Source organism: Zophobas morio, unplaced genomic scaffold, assembly GCF_036711695.1.
Source record: "Zophobas morio isolate AGI-343-1 ecotype UQ-CSIRO unplaced genomic scaffold, CSIRO_AGI_Zmor_V1 ptg000031l, whole genome shotgun sequence".
NCBI classification, from domain to species: Eukaryota; Metazoa; Arthropoda; class Insecta; order Coleoptera; family Tenebrionidae; genus Zophobas; species Zophobas morio.
Genome location: NW_026972136.1, coordinates 4,360,297 through 4,379,082, shown reverse-complemented (window position 1 = coordinate 4,379,082; position 18,786 = coordinate 4,360,297). Strand labels below are relative to the sequence as shown.

The 18,786-nt window shown below is 30.2% G+C and overlaps 1 protein-coding gene across 1 annotated transcript in view; it reads right to left on the bottom strand.

Moving 5' to 3' along the window:
• LOC135139502 (fibrillin-2) overlaps positions 1-17,515 on the bottom strand; it is a 175,968-nt gene extending 158,453 nt beyond the window's left edge. The window contains exon 1 of the mRNA XM_064069758.1: positions 17,104-17,515. Coding sequence (XP_063925828.1) covers positions 17,104-17,429 — 326 coding nt within the window. The 5' untranslated portion in view covers positions 17,430-17,515. The remainder of the gene's footprint in view (positions 1-17,103) is intronic.
• Between the last annotated feature and the right edge of the window lie 1,271 nt (positions 17,516-18,786).

The following is an 18,786-nucleotide window of genomic DNA, read 5'->3' as shown; positions in this document are numbered from 1 at the left end:
ATCATATTTTTTGCATTTTAGATAGGATTTATTCAGCAAAATTTAAGGGTGACGTCATCAATTTTTTTAGGAGGGATGAACAAATACATTTTGAACAAAAGTTTACCATGCTTATAATAACTTTAAAATATTCCCAAGATTTCAAAGCATTCGGTTTTGTAATTCCTGATTAAATCGATAAAATAAATTCACGCCTTCATTAATTTTTTTGAGTCACCCTGCATATGCAAATCCAAAAATATGAATGGAATGATAAATCACAAGTACAGACTCATCATATTTTGTACATTTTAGATACGATTTATTCGGAAAACTTTTGAGCTGACGTCATCAGTTTTTTGTAGAAGATAACCAAATATATTTTGACTAAAAATTTATTATGCTCTTTATAACCTTAAAACATCTGCAAGATTTCAAAGCATTCGGTTTTGTAGTTCCTGATTAAATCAATAAAATAAATTTACGCATTCATTAATTTTTTTGAGTCACTCTGTATATGCAAATCCAAAAAATATGAATGGAGTGATAAATGACAAGTACAGGCTCATCATATTTTGTACATTTTAGATATGATTTATTCGGCAAACTTTCGAGCTGACGTCATCAAGTTTTTGGAGGGGATAAGCAAATATATTTTGACTAAACATTTATTATGTTCTTTATGACCTTAAAACATCTGCAAGATTTCAGAGCATTCGGTTTTGTAGTTCCTGATTAAATCAATAAAATATATTTACGCATTCATTAATTTTTTTGAGTCACCCTGTATATGCAAATCCAAAAAATATGAATGGAGTGATAGATCACAAGTACAGACTCATCATATTTTGTACATTTTAGATATGATTTATTCCACAAACTTTTGAGCTGACGTCATCAAGTTTTTGGAGGGGATAAGCAAATATTTTTTGACTAAAGATTTATGATGCTCTTTATAGCCTTAAAACATCTGCAACATTTCAAAGCATTCTGGTTAGCAGATTAAAAATTAAATTTCAAAATGTTGTTTTATAATTTTGATTTTTTTTCCAAAAATCTGGACGTTTCGGGTGAAAAGTCGATTCAGAGTTGTAAACTACATGTGTAGGACTATGTTATTTTATACAATTGAAAACCCATTTATTATGTACAATTTTGAAGTGACGTCATCGCTTTAGTGGTGGGGATGATTCGACAAATTTTGGTTAGCGTTTTACCATCTACATGATATTCTTAATATAAGTACAAAATTTCACAACAATCGGTCGAGTACTTTCGGAGATTATCTGTCTAATAAAAATCCGGGACAACAGACGGACAGACGGACAGACGGACAGACGGACGGACAGACGGACAGACGGACAGACGGACGGACAGACGGACAGACGGACGGACAGACGGACAGACAGACGGAAATGGGAGACCTATTTCTTCGTCTTCTAGGGGTCATGAAAGATCGAGAAAACGTAAAAGTAGAGAGTCGGCCGACGGACTCGATTACAATACTTCCTTTGCTTACGCTCGGGAAGTAATAATGAAAAATTGAAAAATCTGAAACCAAAATGTCGAGAAAACGAAATATCGGAAAATTGAAACATCACAAACGAAAAACAGAAAAATGTAAAATTTTGAAATTCGAAAATTCGAAAAATTGAACAATCGAAGAACTGAAAAATCGTAATATCCAGAAATCGAGATTTACAATTATTATTAAAAATATCGAAAAATTAAAATATCTCTAACTGACCTGCATATGTTATAATTAGCCAGTTTTTGTTGTGTAGTGTTGGTCAATTTTTGTTTTGTAATACTGTATTTTTATTTTCATATTATAACCTTGTTCTGTTATTGGCACGTAAGTCCGTTGGGGATTGAAAATAAATAAATAAATATTGAAAAATTGAAAAATCAAAAATTTAAAAAATGGATAAATTGATCAAAAATTGAAATTATGAAAAATTGGAAAATCGAAAATTTGAAAAATCGAAGTATTGAAAAATTACGAAATTAAAAACTATAACGTTTAAAAAATCAAAAAGATGAGAAGTCTAAATATAAAATCCAAGTGCTGAAAAATCAAAAAAAAATCGAAAAAACGAAAAATCAAAAAATTGAAAAATTGCAGAATCGAAATAATGAAAACTTGCAACACTGAAATGGCGGAAAATTGACAATTTTAAAATTAAAAATTGGAAATTGAACAACGGAAAAATAAAAAAATCGCAAAACTGAAATATCAAAAAATTGAAGAATAAAAACTGAAATATTGATAAATCGAAAAATTGAGAAAAGGAGAAATTGAAAAGCTGAAAATCGAAAATTTGAAAAAGCGTGAGATCGAAAAATTGTCATACAATTTTTACTTTTTTCCAAAAATCTCGATATTTAGGATAAATATTCAACACGGACGCATAAACTACAAGTTCAGCAGTATGTCCTTTTTTAACAATCGAATAACATTTATTGGACGAAGTTGTAATATGACGTAATCAGTTCCTGTGGGTCGTTAATGGATAAATTTTGCTCAACCTTATAACGATTGAGAGATTTCAGATAATTCGATTTTGCAATTTCAAAGTTAAACAATTGTAAAGTGTTGTACAATTTTAAATTTTTTCCAAAAATCTGGATGCCTAGTGTAAAATCTCAACGCGGATTCATAAACCACAAGAAGAGAAATTATTTTATAATATTTAAAAATTTAAATAACATTTACTATTTTAAAATTTGGTTAGCGTGGCAGAAGAAAGACAGAGACAGAAATAGAGAGAAAACATGAAAGTAGCAAGTCGCTACATGGGCTCGATTACAATACTTTCTGGGAAGAAAAATCAAAAATTTTTGCAAAATTCAGGATTCTTGAGCCAAATATGCGTCTACGGAATTTCGTTTTTTTTTCGAATCCCCCCGTACACCGGAATCCCCATCACTCCATCTTTGTCTTTTACACCGGCCATAAATTTTTTATCGCTTGCATTTATGCGCTAAGCCCAGTTTCATCAAACTTAAGAAGCTTTTATTCCGACACTAAAATGTCGTTACGATCCATGGTCACATTTCTCCAGCGCTTATTTGAAAAAATACCTGTTCGAGGGCGCCACCTGCACATTTTTACGTCGTCTTAAAGGTAATCGGCCAGTTTCATTACAATGGCTTCATAAATACCGAAGTTATGGTCGTAAAAAGTTTTTTATCTTCTTGTTGGGATCAGATGGTGGATGAAGACGTCGCTGGAACTTATTTGTTTGGGAGCTAATGGAACGAAAGAAAAAAAGGCAACAATGGAAATTAATCACAATGATTGGCGCATCAGTCTGTTGCATATAATAAATCAAAACAAAATTGAGTCAGTTCGTGCTTCCACGTTTGACGGCCAATTAATCAATTTTTGGCTGAGCGAAAATCCCACGGACGATTTGGCGAGAGCGGAATGTAAACATTATTAAATTTGGAGGAATTGATGGCGATATTTCTCATGATGCGTCACTTTTCGAAAGGTTTTTTGTGTGTTGTCCACGTGGCGCTGAAATGCCGCTAAGGGGTTTACTTTATTCAAATTTAAATTAAAGTACGGGTTACTACAGGCGTAAAGCCTGGAAATCAACTTTCGGTTTTTAATGTGTTTTCGTTTTCCCGTTTTCTTATCTTCGTGAGTGTGGTAGGTAATTACAGGCTACAAAAGTTAAGGGCAGATAACAAGTAAAGTTTGTAAACATTTCAAGCGATAAAATTTAAAAGAGGAACGTGACTTCGAATCGAGATACGCCAAAAGCAACGCAACAGATAAGAAATTGAAATTTCGGGTAAATTACTCACTTCAGACAGAGAACATAGGGAAGCGTCATAGTTTAAATTAAATGACGGTTGAGGACTCCTCGACTTATGTTGGCAACAGTGTTGTTTCTAACTAGGAACAAAATTAACTAGAAAAAATGTCATAATATTTTTAACGACGCGTTTTACAGTTCGTCGTCTGAGAACTTGTTGGATCTACAGACCAGAGCGCACTCAGGCCAATGTCGACTCTAAGCGTTCGGAAACGATTTTATTTATAAGCCATGATCCGTGATCTGATACACATCCTAACCGGTTTCGACCATAATTTTTGCTGTTTCAACTTTCGAATTCTGAGTTTTTCGAAATTTGAATTTGTTTTTGTTTTGCTTTTCAGTTTATTCCTATTTATTTTTCAATTTTTGGATTTTACAGTTTCTCAATTTTTCAATTTCTCGGTTTTCAGTTTTTCTCTTCAATTTTACGATTTTTAAATATGTATTTCGATTTTTCAATTTTTGACTTTTATAAACTCTGTATGTGTCGATTTTTCAATTAATCGATGTTTTGATTTTCCCATTTCATGACTTTTTAGGTTTTCGATTTTCCTGCTCTTCAATTCTTTAATTTTTCGATTTTTCAGGTTTTTGATTTTTCAATTTTTAGTTTTTTAAGGTTCCGATTTTTCGACTTCACTTTTTGAATTTTTCGATTGCTCAATTTTTCGACTTTTTAGGTTCTCAGTTTTTGGATATTTCAGTTTCGGGAATTTTCAGTTTTTCGTTTCGTCAGTTTTTCTTTCATTTTTCAGTTTTTCGATATTTCAGTTTTGGAATGTTTCAATATTTCTGTTTTTCGACTTTTCCGTTTTTGGCTTCTGGATTTTTCGATGTGTCGACTTTTTACTTTTTCGATTTTTAAATTTTAGATTTCTCAATTTTTTGGTATTGTAATTTTTCAATATTTAAAATTTTAAATTTTTCCATTTCTCAATTTTTCTTTTCAGCTCTTCCATATTTCAATTTTTCAAATGTTTCGATTTCTTAACCTTTCGATTTTTCGACTTCCCGGTTTTAGATTTTCTGTTTTTCAGTTGTCGTTTTTTCAATTTTTCGATGTTTAATTTTTAAATTTTTTAGTTTTTTCGATATTTTAATTTTTCAATATTTAAAATTTTAGATTTTTCGATTTCTTGATTTTTCATTTCAGTTCTTCGATATTTCAGTTTTTCAAGTTTTCGAATTTTCCTATTGTTTTGATTTCTTAATCAATCGATTTTTCGACTTCCTGGTTTTAAATTTTCTGTTTTTCAATTGTCGTTTTTTTAAATTTTCGATTTTGTCAATTTTTCAAATTTGACAATTATAAACTGTCAATTTTTCGATTTTTCAATTAATCGATGTTTTGATTTTCCCATTTCTTGACTTTCGGGGTTTTCAATATTCCTGTTCTTCAATTCTTTAATTTTTCGATTTTTCAGGTTTTTGATTTTTTATTTTTTAATTTTTTTAAGGTTTCAATTTTTCGACTTCACTTTTTGGATTTTTCTATTGCTCAATTTCTCTACTTTAGGTTCTCAGTTTTTGGATATTTCAGTTTTCGGATTTTTCAGGTTTTCGATATTCCAGTTTTGGGATTTTTCAATATTTCGATTCTTCGACTTTTCGATTTTTGACTCCTGGATTTTTCGATGTGTTGATTTTTTTTTATTTTTTCGATTTTTCAATTTTTCGATTTTTAAATTTTAAATTTTTCGATTTCTTGATTTTTCATTTCAGTTCATCGATATTTTAGTTTTTCAAGTTTTCCAACTTTTCAAATGCTTTGATTTCTTAATCTATCGATTTTTCGACTTCCCGGTTCTAGATTTTCTGTTTTTCAATTGTAGTTTTTTTAAAGTTTCGATTTTTCAATTTTTCGATTGCTCAATCTTTCGATTTTTCGACTTTCCGGTTTTAGATTTTCTGTTTTCAATTGTCGTTTTAAATTTTTCGATTTTTCAATGTTTTGATTTCCCGAATTAGTTTCCCATTTTTAGTTTTTTTTTTCATTTTTCAGTTTTTCGATATTTCAGTTTTGGGATTTTTCAATATTTCGATTCTTCGACTTTTCGATTTTTGACTCCTGGATTTTTCGATGTGTCGATTTTTTTTTTATTTTTTCGATTTTTCAATTTTTCGATTTTTAAATTTTAAATTTTTCGATTTCTTGATTTTTCATTTCAGTTCTTCGATATTTTAGTTTTTCAAGTTTTCCAACTTTTCAAATGCTTTGATTTCTTAATCTATCGATTTTTCGACTTCCCGGTTCTAGATTTTCTGTTTTTCAATTGTAGTTTTTTTAAATTTTCGATTTTTCAATTTTTCGATTGCTCAATCTTTCGATTTTTCGACTTTCCGGTTTTAGATTTTCTGTTTTCAATTGTCGTTTAAAATTTTTCGATTTTTCAATGTTTTGGTTTCCCGATTTAGTTTCCCATTTTTAGTTTTTCTTTCATTTTTCAGTTTTTCGATATTTCAGTTTTGGGATTTTTCAATATCTCGATTTTTCGACTTTTCGATTTTTGACTCCTGGATTTTTCGATGTGTCGATTTTTTTACTTTTTCGAATTTTCAATTTTTCGATTTTTAAATTTTAGATTTTTCGATTTCTCGATTTTTCATTTCAGTTCTTCGATATTTTAGTTTTTTAAGTTTTCGAACTTTTCAAATGTTTTGATTTCTTAATCTATCAATTTTTCGACTTCCCGGTTCTAGATGTTCTGTTTTTCAATTGTCGTTTTTTTAAATCTTTGATTTTTCAATTTTTCGATTTTTCTAAGGTTTCGATATTTCGACTTCACTTTTTTTCAGTTTTTCGATTTGTCAGTTTTTCTTTCATTTTTGAGTTTTTCGATATTTCAGTTTTGAGACTTTTCGATATTTCTGTTCTTGGACTTTTTCACTTTTGACTTCTGGATTTTTCGATGTGTCGACTTTTTATTTTTTCGATTTTTAAATTTTAGATTTCTCAATTTTTTGGAATTTTAATTTTTCAATATTTAAAATTTTAGATTTTTCGACTTCTCGGTTTTAAACTTTCTGTTTTTCAATTGTCGTTTTTCTAAATTTTCGATTTTTCAATTTTTCGATTGCTTAATCTTTCGATGTTTCGACTTCCCGGTTTTAGATTTTCTGTTTTCAATTGTCGTTTAAAATTTTTCGATTTTTCAATGTTTTGATTTCCCGATTTAGTTTCCCATTTTTAGTTTTTCTTTCATTTTTCAGTTTTGGGATTTTTCAATATCTCGATTCTTCGACTTTTCGATTTTTGACTCCTGGATTTTTCGATGTGTCGATTTTTTAATTTTTTCAATTTTTCAATTTTTCGATTTTTAAATTTAAAATTTTTCAACTTCTCGATTTTTCATTTCAGTTCTTCGATATTTTAGTTTTTCAAGTTTCCGAACTTTTCAAATGTTTTGATTTCTTAATCTATCGATTTTTCGACTTCCCGGTTCTAGATTTTCTGTTTTTCAATTGTCGTTTTTTATCAAATTTTTGATTTCTCAATTTTTCGATTTTTTTAAGGTTTCGATATTTCGAGTTCACTTTTTCTTTTCAGTTTTTCGATTCGTCAGTTTTTTTTTCATTTTTGAGTTTTTCGATATTTCAGTTTTGAGACTTTTCAATATTTCTGTTCTTGGACTTTTCCATTTTTGACTTCTGGATTTTTCGATGTGTCGACTTTTTATTTTTTCGATTTTTAAATTTTAGATTTCTCAATTTTTTGGAATTTTAATTTTTCAATATTTAAAATTTTAGATTTTTCAACTACCCGGTTTTAGATTTCCTGTTTTTCAATTGTCGTTTTTTCAAATTTTCAAATTTGACATTTATAAATTGTTAATTTTTCGATTTTTCAATTAATCGATGTTTTGATTTTCCCATTTCAAGACTTTTAAGGTTTTCGATATTCCTGTTCTTCAATTCTTTAATTTTTCGATTTTTCAGGTTTTTGATTTTTCATTTTTTTGTTTTTTTTAGGTTCCGATTTTTCGACTTCACTTTTTGGATTTTTCGATTGCTCAATTTTTTGACTTTTTAGGTTCTCAGTTTTTGGATATTTCAGTTTCGGGAATTTTCAGTTTTTCGTTTCGTCAGTTTTTCTTTCATTTTTCAGTTTTTCGATATCTCAGTTTTGGGATTTTTCAATATTTCGATTCTTCGACTTTTCGATTTTTGACTCCTGGACTTTTCGATGTGTCGATTTTTTCACTTTTTCGGTTTTTCAATTTTTCGATTTTTAAATTTTAGATTTTTCGATTTCTCGATTTTTCATTTCAGTTCTTCGATATTTTAGTTTTTCAAGTTTTCGAACTTTTCAAATGTTTTGATATCTTAATCTATCGATTTTTTGACATCCCGGTTTTAGATTTTCTGTTTTTCAATTGCCGTTTTTTCAAATTTTTGATTTTTCAATTTTTCGATTTTTTTAAGGTTTCGATATTTCGACTTCACTTTTTTTTCAGTTTATCGATATTTCAGTTTTGTGACTTTTCAATACTTCTGTTCTTGGACTTTTCCATGTTTGACTTCTGGATTTTTCGATGTGTCGACTTTTTATTTTTTCGATTTTTAAATTTTAGATTTCTCAATTTTTTGGAATTTTAATTTTTCAATATTTAAAATTGTAGATTTTTCGACTTCCCGGTTTTTGATTTTCTGTTTTTCAATTGTCGTTTTTTCAAATTTTCGATTTTTCAATAAATCGATGTTTTGATTTTCCAATTTGTTGACATTCAAGGTTTTCGATATTCCTGTTCTTCAATTCTTTAATTTTTCCATTTTTCAGGTTTTTGAATTTTCATTTTTCAGTTTTTTTAATGTTTCGATTTTGTGACTTCACTTTTTGGATTTTTCTATTGCTCAATTTCTCGACTTTTTAGGTTCTCAGGTTTTGGATATTTCAGTTTTCGGATTTTTCAGGTTTTCCATTTTTCAGAGTTTCTTTCATTTTTCAGTTTTTCGATATTACTGTTTTGGGATTTTTCGATATTTTGATTCTTCGACTTTTCGATTTTTGGCTTCTGGAGTTTTCGATGCGTCGATTTTTTTACTTTTTCTATTGTTCAATTTTTCGATTGTTTAATTTTTCGATTTTTCGACTTCCCGGTTTTAGATTTTCTGTTTTCAATTATCGTTTTAAATTTTTCGATTTTTCAATGTTTTGATTTCCCGATTTAGTTTCTCACTTTTAGTTTTTCTTTTATTTTTAATTTTTTCAATATTTCAGTTTTGGTATTTTTCAATATCTTGATTCTTCGACTTTTCAATTTTTGACTACTGGATTTTCGATGTGTCGATTTTTTTACTTTTTCGATTTTTCAATTTTTCGAATCTTAAATTTAAAATTTTTTAATTTTTAAAATGTTACATTTTTCGATTTCTTGATTTTTCATTTCAGTTCTTCGATATTTCAATTTTTCAAGTTTTCGAATTTTTCAAATGTTTCGATTTCTTAAACTTTTGATTTTTCGACTTTCCGGTTTTAGATTTTCTGTTTTTCATTGTTATTTTGTCAAATTTTGGATTTTTTAATTTTTCAAATTTGACTTTTATAAACTCCCAATTTTTCGATTTTTCAATTAATCGATGTTTTGATTTTCCCATTTCTTGACCTGTTTTTCAGGTTTTTGATTTTTCAGTTTTTCGATTTCACTTTTTTGATTTTTTAATTTTTCAGTTTTAGGATTTTTCAGTACATATTTCAATCCTTGGGCTTTTCTATTTTTGACTTCTGGGTATTATGATGTGTCTACCTTTTTACTTTTTCAATTTTTCAATTTTTGGATTTTTAAATTTTAGATTGTTAAATCTTCTGATATTTTAATTTTTCAATATTTCTTAATCTTTCTATTTTTCGACTTCCTGGTTTTAGATGTTCTGTTTTTCAATTTTTCGATTTGTATATATTTCATTCCCAATCTATCGAGATTTGATTGTTCAGGTTTTCGATTTATCATTTTTCAATTTTTTATTTTGGCCTATTTCGGTTTCTCAGTTTTTCCAGTTTTCCATTTTTTTGTTTGTCGATTTCTCTATTTTTCGATTTTTCGACTTCATCACTTTTCGATTTCTCGTTCTTTGGATCTTTCGATCTCTCAATTTTTTAATTTTTCGAATTTTTAAGTTTTTGATTTCTCGATTTATCGAGATTTGGATTTTTCGATATTTTGATTGTCAATTTCTCAATTTATAAATTGTTCATTTTTTAACTTTTGGATTTTCGATTTTGACTTATTTCGGTTTCTCAATTGTTCGGCTTTTCGACTCCACGATTTCTTGATATTTTGATTTTTCGATTTTTCAGTTTTTCGATTTTCCTGTTTTTCGATGTTTCGATTTTTCAGTTATCCGATTTTTTAAATTTGGGAGTTTCGATTTTTCGTTATTCGATTTTTAAATTTTACATTTTTTCGATTTTCAGTTCTTCGATATTTCGATTTTTCAATGTTTCTCGATTTTTCAAATTTTCGATTATTTTAATTGTTTATTTTTTTTCTCACTGTTAATATCATACAGTGTATCTAAAACAACCAATTGTCACTAAAAACATAAAAAAAAATCGTACAAAATAGAACAGTGTTTCCAAAAAGTTTTCCCGAAAAAAATCTATTGATAAAATATTATAAAAGAATTAATTCTTAGTTAAACAAAATATGTAAAATCATCTAAATATGCACCAAAAATATTCACTTAGTCGTTATAAAAACCGACCAAACAACTATTTCCTGCAGAAATTATAGTCTAAACCAACCAAATCGCTTCTGAACGCTTAAGGTCGACATTTGCCTGAGTGCGCTCTGGTCTGTAAGTCAAACAAGTTCTCAGGCGATGAGTTGTAGTGAATCAAGTTTTTTTATTGGCATCGACTATTTAACTTTGGCGCTTAACTTTGGCGGTTGAGGATTACAATGTCAATAAGGGTGGTTTTGGAAAATCAGCCTGTATGTCATCATCTATATTAATCTACGCTTCAGATTTGGGAAAATTATGGGTATTTGTCATTTTAAGTTTTATGGAAATAAAATGAGGTAAACGGGCGTTTCGCATAACAACAGAAATTAGTCGGTCATTATTGGTTCCGAAAACAATGGTGTCTACTCCGGTTCTGGATTCCGGGCAAGCAAACACCGTATGTTCTCTTTATGGACATATTGAATAATGCAATTATGCACGATTGTCGTGCCGGGGTGGCGCAGGAGGCCGTGTAAAAGTGACAGTGATGGCTAGGATCGTGACGCTGGGTGCCATTAAGCACGACACAGGGGCGGCGCGGGGCGGAATTTTCTGGTCGGTGGACGCCACTGGGAATCGCCGTGTAATTGAATTGCAGAATAGGAGCATGTGAAGACTGTAAAATTTAGAGGATCGTTATGTCACTTTGGAACACTCGTGCTTTCGCAGAGGTGGTGTGCGACTTCGGCCGAGTTTTATTTATTCAAAAAGGGTAATTCAGTTTCAGTACTACAACATTATTAAGCAATCGCTGCGGCAAATATTTATGGGTGAGATCCCGCGTAATTCGTTTATATCCATTTATGTGTGAAATATTCGGTGGGCGCCCACGCGGATTGTGGGGCTAAAGCTTCTTTGTTAATCCGGAGCTGGAGTTTACGCTGGTTGCATAATTGTAGAAATATCACTGAGGGTCATTTTCAGCGAGAGGTTTGTTAGTTTCGTTGTGTTTTCTGATCCACCACAATACTCCCCACACAAAAGAAAACGATGTGCTGTTCACTGTTAAAAATTGCCATGGTTTTATTGGCGAATCTGGAAACGTCGACGAAATGAAGCCGAAAATAACTTCTGGAGATCGAAATCTATGAGAACTCTTTAGGTAATTTTTAAAGATCATAAAAATTGTGAAATTTTATTTTATCAACTTATAGTAGCCGAAATCAATAAGAAAACTTTTTACGGAATTTTTGGAAGGTGAAATTTTCATCAAAAAAATCAGTCTTTTGGAGAATTTGTCTAAAAGTCCATAAAAAATTCTACGCTGTATATCTCGACGAGCTGATTCTAAAAACATTATGTTTTGATGGTCTCGGATCGAAATTTGGGGAATATTCGATCGAAATGTTTAAAAAATTCTTTAGCTAAAAATCGAAAGTAGTCAAAAATCTTATCGGCCATTCTGAAAAAGATGTAGAAATTTTCAAAGAAATGAAGCGGAAAATAACCTCTGGAGATCGATAATAAAAGTCTTTGGGTAATTTTCGAAAATGGTCGAAAGAGATCCAAATTTTCATAAGGAGCGAGGTTTGAAAAACTGAGCTTTTGGAAAAGTTTCCTCAAAACAAAAAAAAAACAGGGAGTTGATTCCAAAAATCTTCTGTTTTGATAAATATTCGAGATAAAATCAAATAAAAAAAATCCTGAGAATTGCGAAATTTCTTTTGGCGATTCTGGAAAAATATTAGTAGGAATTTTCCAAGAAATGAAGAAGAAAATAATTTTTGGAAATCAAAGTCTGTAAGGAAAATGCTCACTTTTGTACTTTTTAATTTGTGATCCACCACAATAATACTCTCCAGAAATAAGAAAACAATGTGCTTTTCATCGTTAAAAATTTCCATGTTTTTACTGGGGAATTCGGAAAATTAGTAGGAAACTTCGACGAAATAAAGACGAAAATAACTCCTGGAGATCGAAATCTATGAGAACTCTTTAGGTGATTTTTTAAAAATTTTAAAAATTGTGGTATTTTATTTTATCGTTTTTCGAAAAAGTTTGTCAATTTTAGAAAAAATAACGCTGACAACAACTTTTACTAATCAAAATCAATAAAAAAAAAATTAGGGAATTTTCGAAGGCGGTCGAACAAAATGTCGAAATTTTCATAGCAAAATCAGTTTTTTGGAAAAGTTCATTAAAAATTCGTAAAAAAATTCTAGGGTGTAATACTTGATGAGCTGATTCTAAAAACATACTGTTTTGGTGGTCTCGGATCAAGATTTGCAATGTTTGATATTATTGATTATGAAAAACTGGTCGCAATTTTCGAAGAAATAAAACTCAGAATAACCTCAGGAGATCGAAATCTATAACAAAACTATCTAAGAATCAAAGGAGGTTAAAAAGATAGTCGAAAAAGGGTTGAAATTTTCTTAGTAATGAAAAGTTCAGTTTTTGGAAAAGTTGTCTAAAATAACCAAAAAAACCTACCGTTTTGATAGTTCCCGATCAAAATTTTCCAATATTCGCTATGAAGTTTCAGTTTTTGAAAAATCCTAAAAATTGAGGTATATCTTATTAGCGATTTTGAAAAAGTAATAGGAATTTTCAAAGAAATGTAGGTAATTCCGAAAATGGCTGAAAGAGGTCCAAATTTTCATTACAAGGGAGTTGTGAAAAATTGGGCTTTTGGAAAAGTTGCCTATCAGTAAAAAAAGAGGATATAGATCTCAGTGAGCTGATTCCAAAAACATTCCGTTTTGATAATTCCCAACAAACATTTGGAAAATATTAGCCAAAAAGATTTTTTTAAAATTCCTAAAAATTGCCTGCCTATAATATGGTCGAAAAAAGTCGAAATTTTAAAAATGCAGCTTTTGACAGAGTTGCATACAAATTTTCAAAAAAATTATGAGATATATATCTTGAGGAGCTAATTCGAAAAACATATCGAAAATAAATTTTTCAAAAATTCCAATCTCCCTTATTGGCGATTCTGGAAAAATAATAGAAATTTTCGAAGGAAATTCGAAAAAAGTTTCAAATTTTAAAAAATCAGCTTTTGATAAAGTTGTCTAAAAATCTATAAAATTTGAAAAACATATCATTGGCTATAAAATTTAAGATTTTTAAGAATCCTAAAAATCTAATTATTAAATTTTATTCATTCTAAATTGATAGCAATTTTCGAACAAATAAGGCCGAAAATAAATTCTAGAGTTCGAAAACTATAACAAAATCTTTTCCTAATTTTCGAATATGGTCAAAAATGGCAAAAATTTTCATAATGCAGAAGTATTGGGAAATTCAGGTTTTAAAAAGTGGCCAAAATTCATAAAAATTCATAGGATACATAAATTTCGAACAACTTATTGATTAAAAAAAAATCCCGTTCTGATGGTTCCTGACCAAGATTTGCGGAATATTCGCTATGAAGTTCAAAGTTTTTTTTTTTAATTTTGAGAATTCCGGTATTTGTTATTGCCGATTTTGGAAAAGTGTCAGGAATTTTCGAAAAAATGAAGCCTAAAATAACTTCCGGAAATTAAAATTTATAAGGAAAACTTAGAAGATAATAAAAAAAAATGTAGAAATTTTCATAGGGGAAACTGAAAAACTCACCTTTTGGAAAACTTGTCTAAAAATCAATAAAAAAAATCGGGAATATAGATCTTAATAAACTTATTCGAGAAACATACCATTTTATGGTTCCAGATCAGGATTTGGGAAATATTCGCAATGAAATTAAAATTTTTCAAAAATTCCGATGTTCCTTGTTAACGATTCTGCAAAAATAATAGGAATTTTTAAGGAATTAAAGCCGAAAATAATTTTTGGAAATCAAAATCTATAAGAAAAATTTTTCAGGTAATTTTCGAAAAAAATCGAAAATGGGTCGAAATTTTAAAAATTCACATTTGACAAAGTTGTCTAAAAATTGATGCGTAAAACAATCGTTAATTTAGATTTCGAGGGGTTAATTCGAAAAATATACCATCTTTATCGTCCATTTGCCTATTCACAATAAAATTTAAAAATTTTAAAAATTCTGAAAATTTCAATATTTCATTTTATTTATTCTGGAAAAATTATAGCGATTTTTGAACAAATAAAGCCGAAACTAAATTTTAGAGATCGAAGATAACTCTTTAGCTAATTTTCGAACAAATATGTATAGTCAAAAATGGCCAAAATTTTCATAATGCGGGAGTATTGGGAAATTCAACTTTTTGAAAAGTGGCCAAAAATTCATAAAACATTCATAGGATATAAATATTGAAGAACTGAATAACTAAAAAAAATCCCGTTCTGATGCTTCCCGACGAAGATTTGCCGAATATTCGCTATGAAGTTCCAATTTTTTTTTTAAATTCTGAAAATTCCAATGTTTGTTATTGGCGATTTTGGAAAAGTTGTCTAAAAATCTATTAAAAAATCTGGGATATAGATCATAATGAACTTATCCGAAAAACATACCATTTTATGGTTCCGGATCAAGATTTGGGCAATATTCGATATGAAATTACAATTTTTCAAAAATTCGGATCTTCCTTATTAGCGATTCTGGATTAATAGTAAAAATTTTCGAAGAAATGAAGCCGAAAATAATAATTTCTGGAAATTAAAGTCTATAAGAAAAATTCTTTAGGTAATTTTTGAAGAAGTTCAACATAAGGTTGAAATTTTAAAAATTTAGTCTTTGATAAAGTTTAAACAACTAGAAAAACATTGTTAATTTAGATCTTGAGAAGCTAATTCGACAATCAGACCATTTTGGTCGCACATTTGCCAAAAAAAAAAAATCCGTTCTGATGCTTCCCGGCCAAGATTTGGGTAATATTGTTTATGAAGTTCCATTTTTTTTTTTATAAAAAAAATCAGTATTTGTTATTGGTGATTCTGGAAAAGTAGCACAAGTTTTCGAAAAAATAAGGCTGAAAACAATTTCTGGAAATTAAAATATAAGAAAAATTTTTTAAGCTTAAATTTAGAAGGTAGTCAAAAAAAGTGGAAATTTTCTTAGTGGGGAATAAAAAAAAATCACCTTTTGGAAAAGTTGCCTAAAAATCCATAAAAAAATTGGGATATGGATCTCAATGAACTTATTAAAAAAAAATATGGTTCCGGATCAAGATTTGGGAAATATCCCAATTTTTCAAAAATTTTTATTTTCCTAATTGGAGATTCCCGAAATATGGCAGGAATTTTCGACATAATAAAGTGGAAAGTGCTTTTGGAGAACGAAATCTATAATAAAAACGCTACAACTAATTTTAGAAAATGGTTGAAAAAAGGTCGAAATTTTGATAAGAGTAATTTTCAAAATGCAGCTTTTAAGAAAGTTGTCTGAAAATTTATAAAAAATCTTGGCTATAAATAGATCTCGAGGAGCTGATTAGAAAAACATATCGGCCAAAATGGGAAATATTCGCCATGAAAATCCAATTTTTTCAAAATCCTATAAAAGTACCAATATTTCTTATAGGCGATTCTGGAAAAATAGCAGCATTTTCTAAAAAATGAGGCCGAAAACAACTTCTGGAGACCGAAATTTATAGAAAAGAATCTTTTGGTAATTTTCGATGTTGGTCAAAAAAAAACTGGAAATATTCACGCTTCAAAAGGGGAGTAGTGAAAAATTCAGCTTTCGTTAAAGTTGCCTAAAAATCGGTAATAAAATTGTGGGATTTGGATCTCAAGGAGCTGTTTTGAAAAATATACCGTTTTGATTGTTCTTAACCAAGATTTGAACAGAACTTTTTGGGTAATTTTTCAAGGTGCTGCAAAAAGATTAATATGTGAGGAGTACTGAAAAATTTGAAAAAAATTAAGTATAAAACTAGATCTAAAAATATATTTCATTATTAATTGTGATTTTTTCTGGTAAACTCTTGGTACACCCTGTATATGGTGCTATAACTAAAAAAAAATGCACCTATGAAACAATTTTTGAAAAAATGTTTCCAAAAAGCGTAATAATGCGTATCAGAATATTGAAACACCCTGTATAGTCAAAACAAATCAAATTACTTCTCCACCGCAGAAGCAAGACATAAAAAAAATGGATAATGCCGTTTTAATGAAACTTTTCTTCTTACGTTGCGACATTTTTGTAATAATTGTGTGAATCCAAACAGATTTATTAATACCCTTGTCCCCTAAATTATCGTTACGTTCCCAAAAACACGGCCTTCCCGTCCTCTTCTACGAAGGAATTTAATTCCCACCGATGTTCCCCGTCCAGAATAACAAATATCACAATTCCCCACCCCCACGGCACGTAAATAAAATCCAATTCCTCTAACCGAATTTCGGCGAAACCTCCCTGCATCGCGCCTTTCCTCAAAAAACGCAATTATCTCCTCAATGTCCCGTCATCAACCCCGGATTGCCAATTCGGCCCGGATGGTGGGTGCCGGTCCTAATTTTTTCGATAACTGGGTAGTTAGCGTGAAATATATCGTCTGGCGCGTTTGGTAATCGACATCGTTATTAAATTAAGTATAAAGTGTAAGGTTTAAGTAAGATATGATTCGTACAGTAGTCATTAAAATCCATTCCATTAATAGAACTGGATTTAATAAATTCCCTAATTTTGCTTTTAGGTAGTACTAGAATACCAACTCACCCCGGATGGTGTTTACTGTAAGGGTTGTACTGAATCCCAGTCCTCTCATCCACGACCATCACATCATTGACACTGTGAAGATACGCCGGCTCAGTCGTGGTACTACTGACATGTCTATGGCTAGAATACGGGTACTTCTGGTTCTGGGGGTAGCTCTTATCGTCCACACGCGCCACCTCGTAGCCACCCCTTCTCAAGACCGGGTTCTGCGTGGTGGTGGTGGTCAGCTGTCTGTGGTACGAGTACTGAGGGTACTGCGAGTAAGGGTAAAAGTGCCGCGTCTCACTCGCGCCAAGAACCACCGCGAACAAAACCCACAACTGCATTGTTCGTACTGCACCGGATCTCTGCAACACGTGAGTACGAATGCCGGTACCACTGCGTGGTGGATCAGCCGATAAAACTGCATCGGTGCATTACAGCAGATGAATGGTGATGCTGAAGGCGCTGAAAATCCTGAAATTGCACGGAGGTGGTGGGAGATGGTGGAAGATGCGTGAGGAGGGCGAGATTTGTGGCGGTAATATGCACTTGGGATGCATCGCAACGTAAACATCTAGATTAGTGCTAATTTTAGGAAAGGTGCGGCGAGTGCAGGTGCAGGGGAAGGCTGTTGCACTTTGGGGATGAGGTTGTGTGCAAAATGCATAATTAATTACTGTTTGTTTATGTACTTTAACATAAGCGGGTGTGAATAAGGAGCTTAAAGTAAAGTAAATTGAGGTAACTGTTCGTGATTAGCGAATTTTGAGACGGTGGGAAAAATGCACCGATTTTCAGTTAATATAATTTTACTGGATTTAAATTTTGGTTATTGTTTATTGTCGTATTTGTGACAAAAATGTTTGATATTTTATTTTAACCTAAAAGAAAGAGCTCTGAAGAAAGCTCATCTGCTTATGTTTTCGTGAGGAATTTTAATTAAGAGTTGGTCTGAAGGATATTTTAAGCAGTTTTTAACAGCTTGTCCTATTTGACATAGGACTGTGACTCTTTTTTTTCAAATAAGTATTTTTAATTTTATGTTTGAGAAGTGATGATAATATGGCTTATAACCTGATGTAACGTTGATTAAATTTTAATTTAGCATTTACTTTCTTCCAAATTAGGTATTTGGTGGTAAAATATTTGATACACTCTCTTTCACATTTTAGTTTAGAACAAATTATTATTTACAACATTTCTAATATCAAGAAAATTGGTTGCATCTCGACACATGTTTAATAAAAACTGAAATTTATTTTAAACTATGATTTTCACATTTTCACTTTCTACTTCTTTCATGTTTTTTCGACGTTTCATGTTCCCTAAAGTACGAAAAAAGTAGCCTCTACGTCCGTCTGTCGTCTGCTGTCTATCTGTGTGGTTTTTTTTTGTGTTTTCCATTGAAAAATTTGGTTGGGAATTTTTATTAGACAGGGGTTTTTCCAAATTATGAGATATTGTATTTTTTCAATTTTTCGATTTATCATTTTTTCGCTTAGGCAGTTTTTTAATTTACAATTTTTACTAGATTCTAGTTTTTCGATTTTGCGAGTTTTCATTTTTTGCGTTTTAGGTTTTTAATTTTAGATTTCTAATTTTAGATTTTTAATTTTTTAATTTCTCAATTTGCCAATTTGTCGATTTTTCGATTTTTGTTTTAACAATTTGTAGATATGTACTTTAATTTTCGGTTTTTCA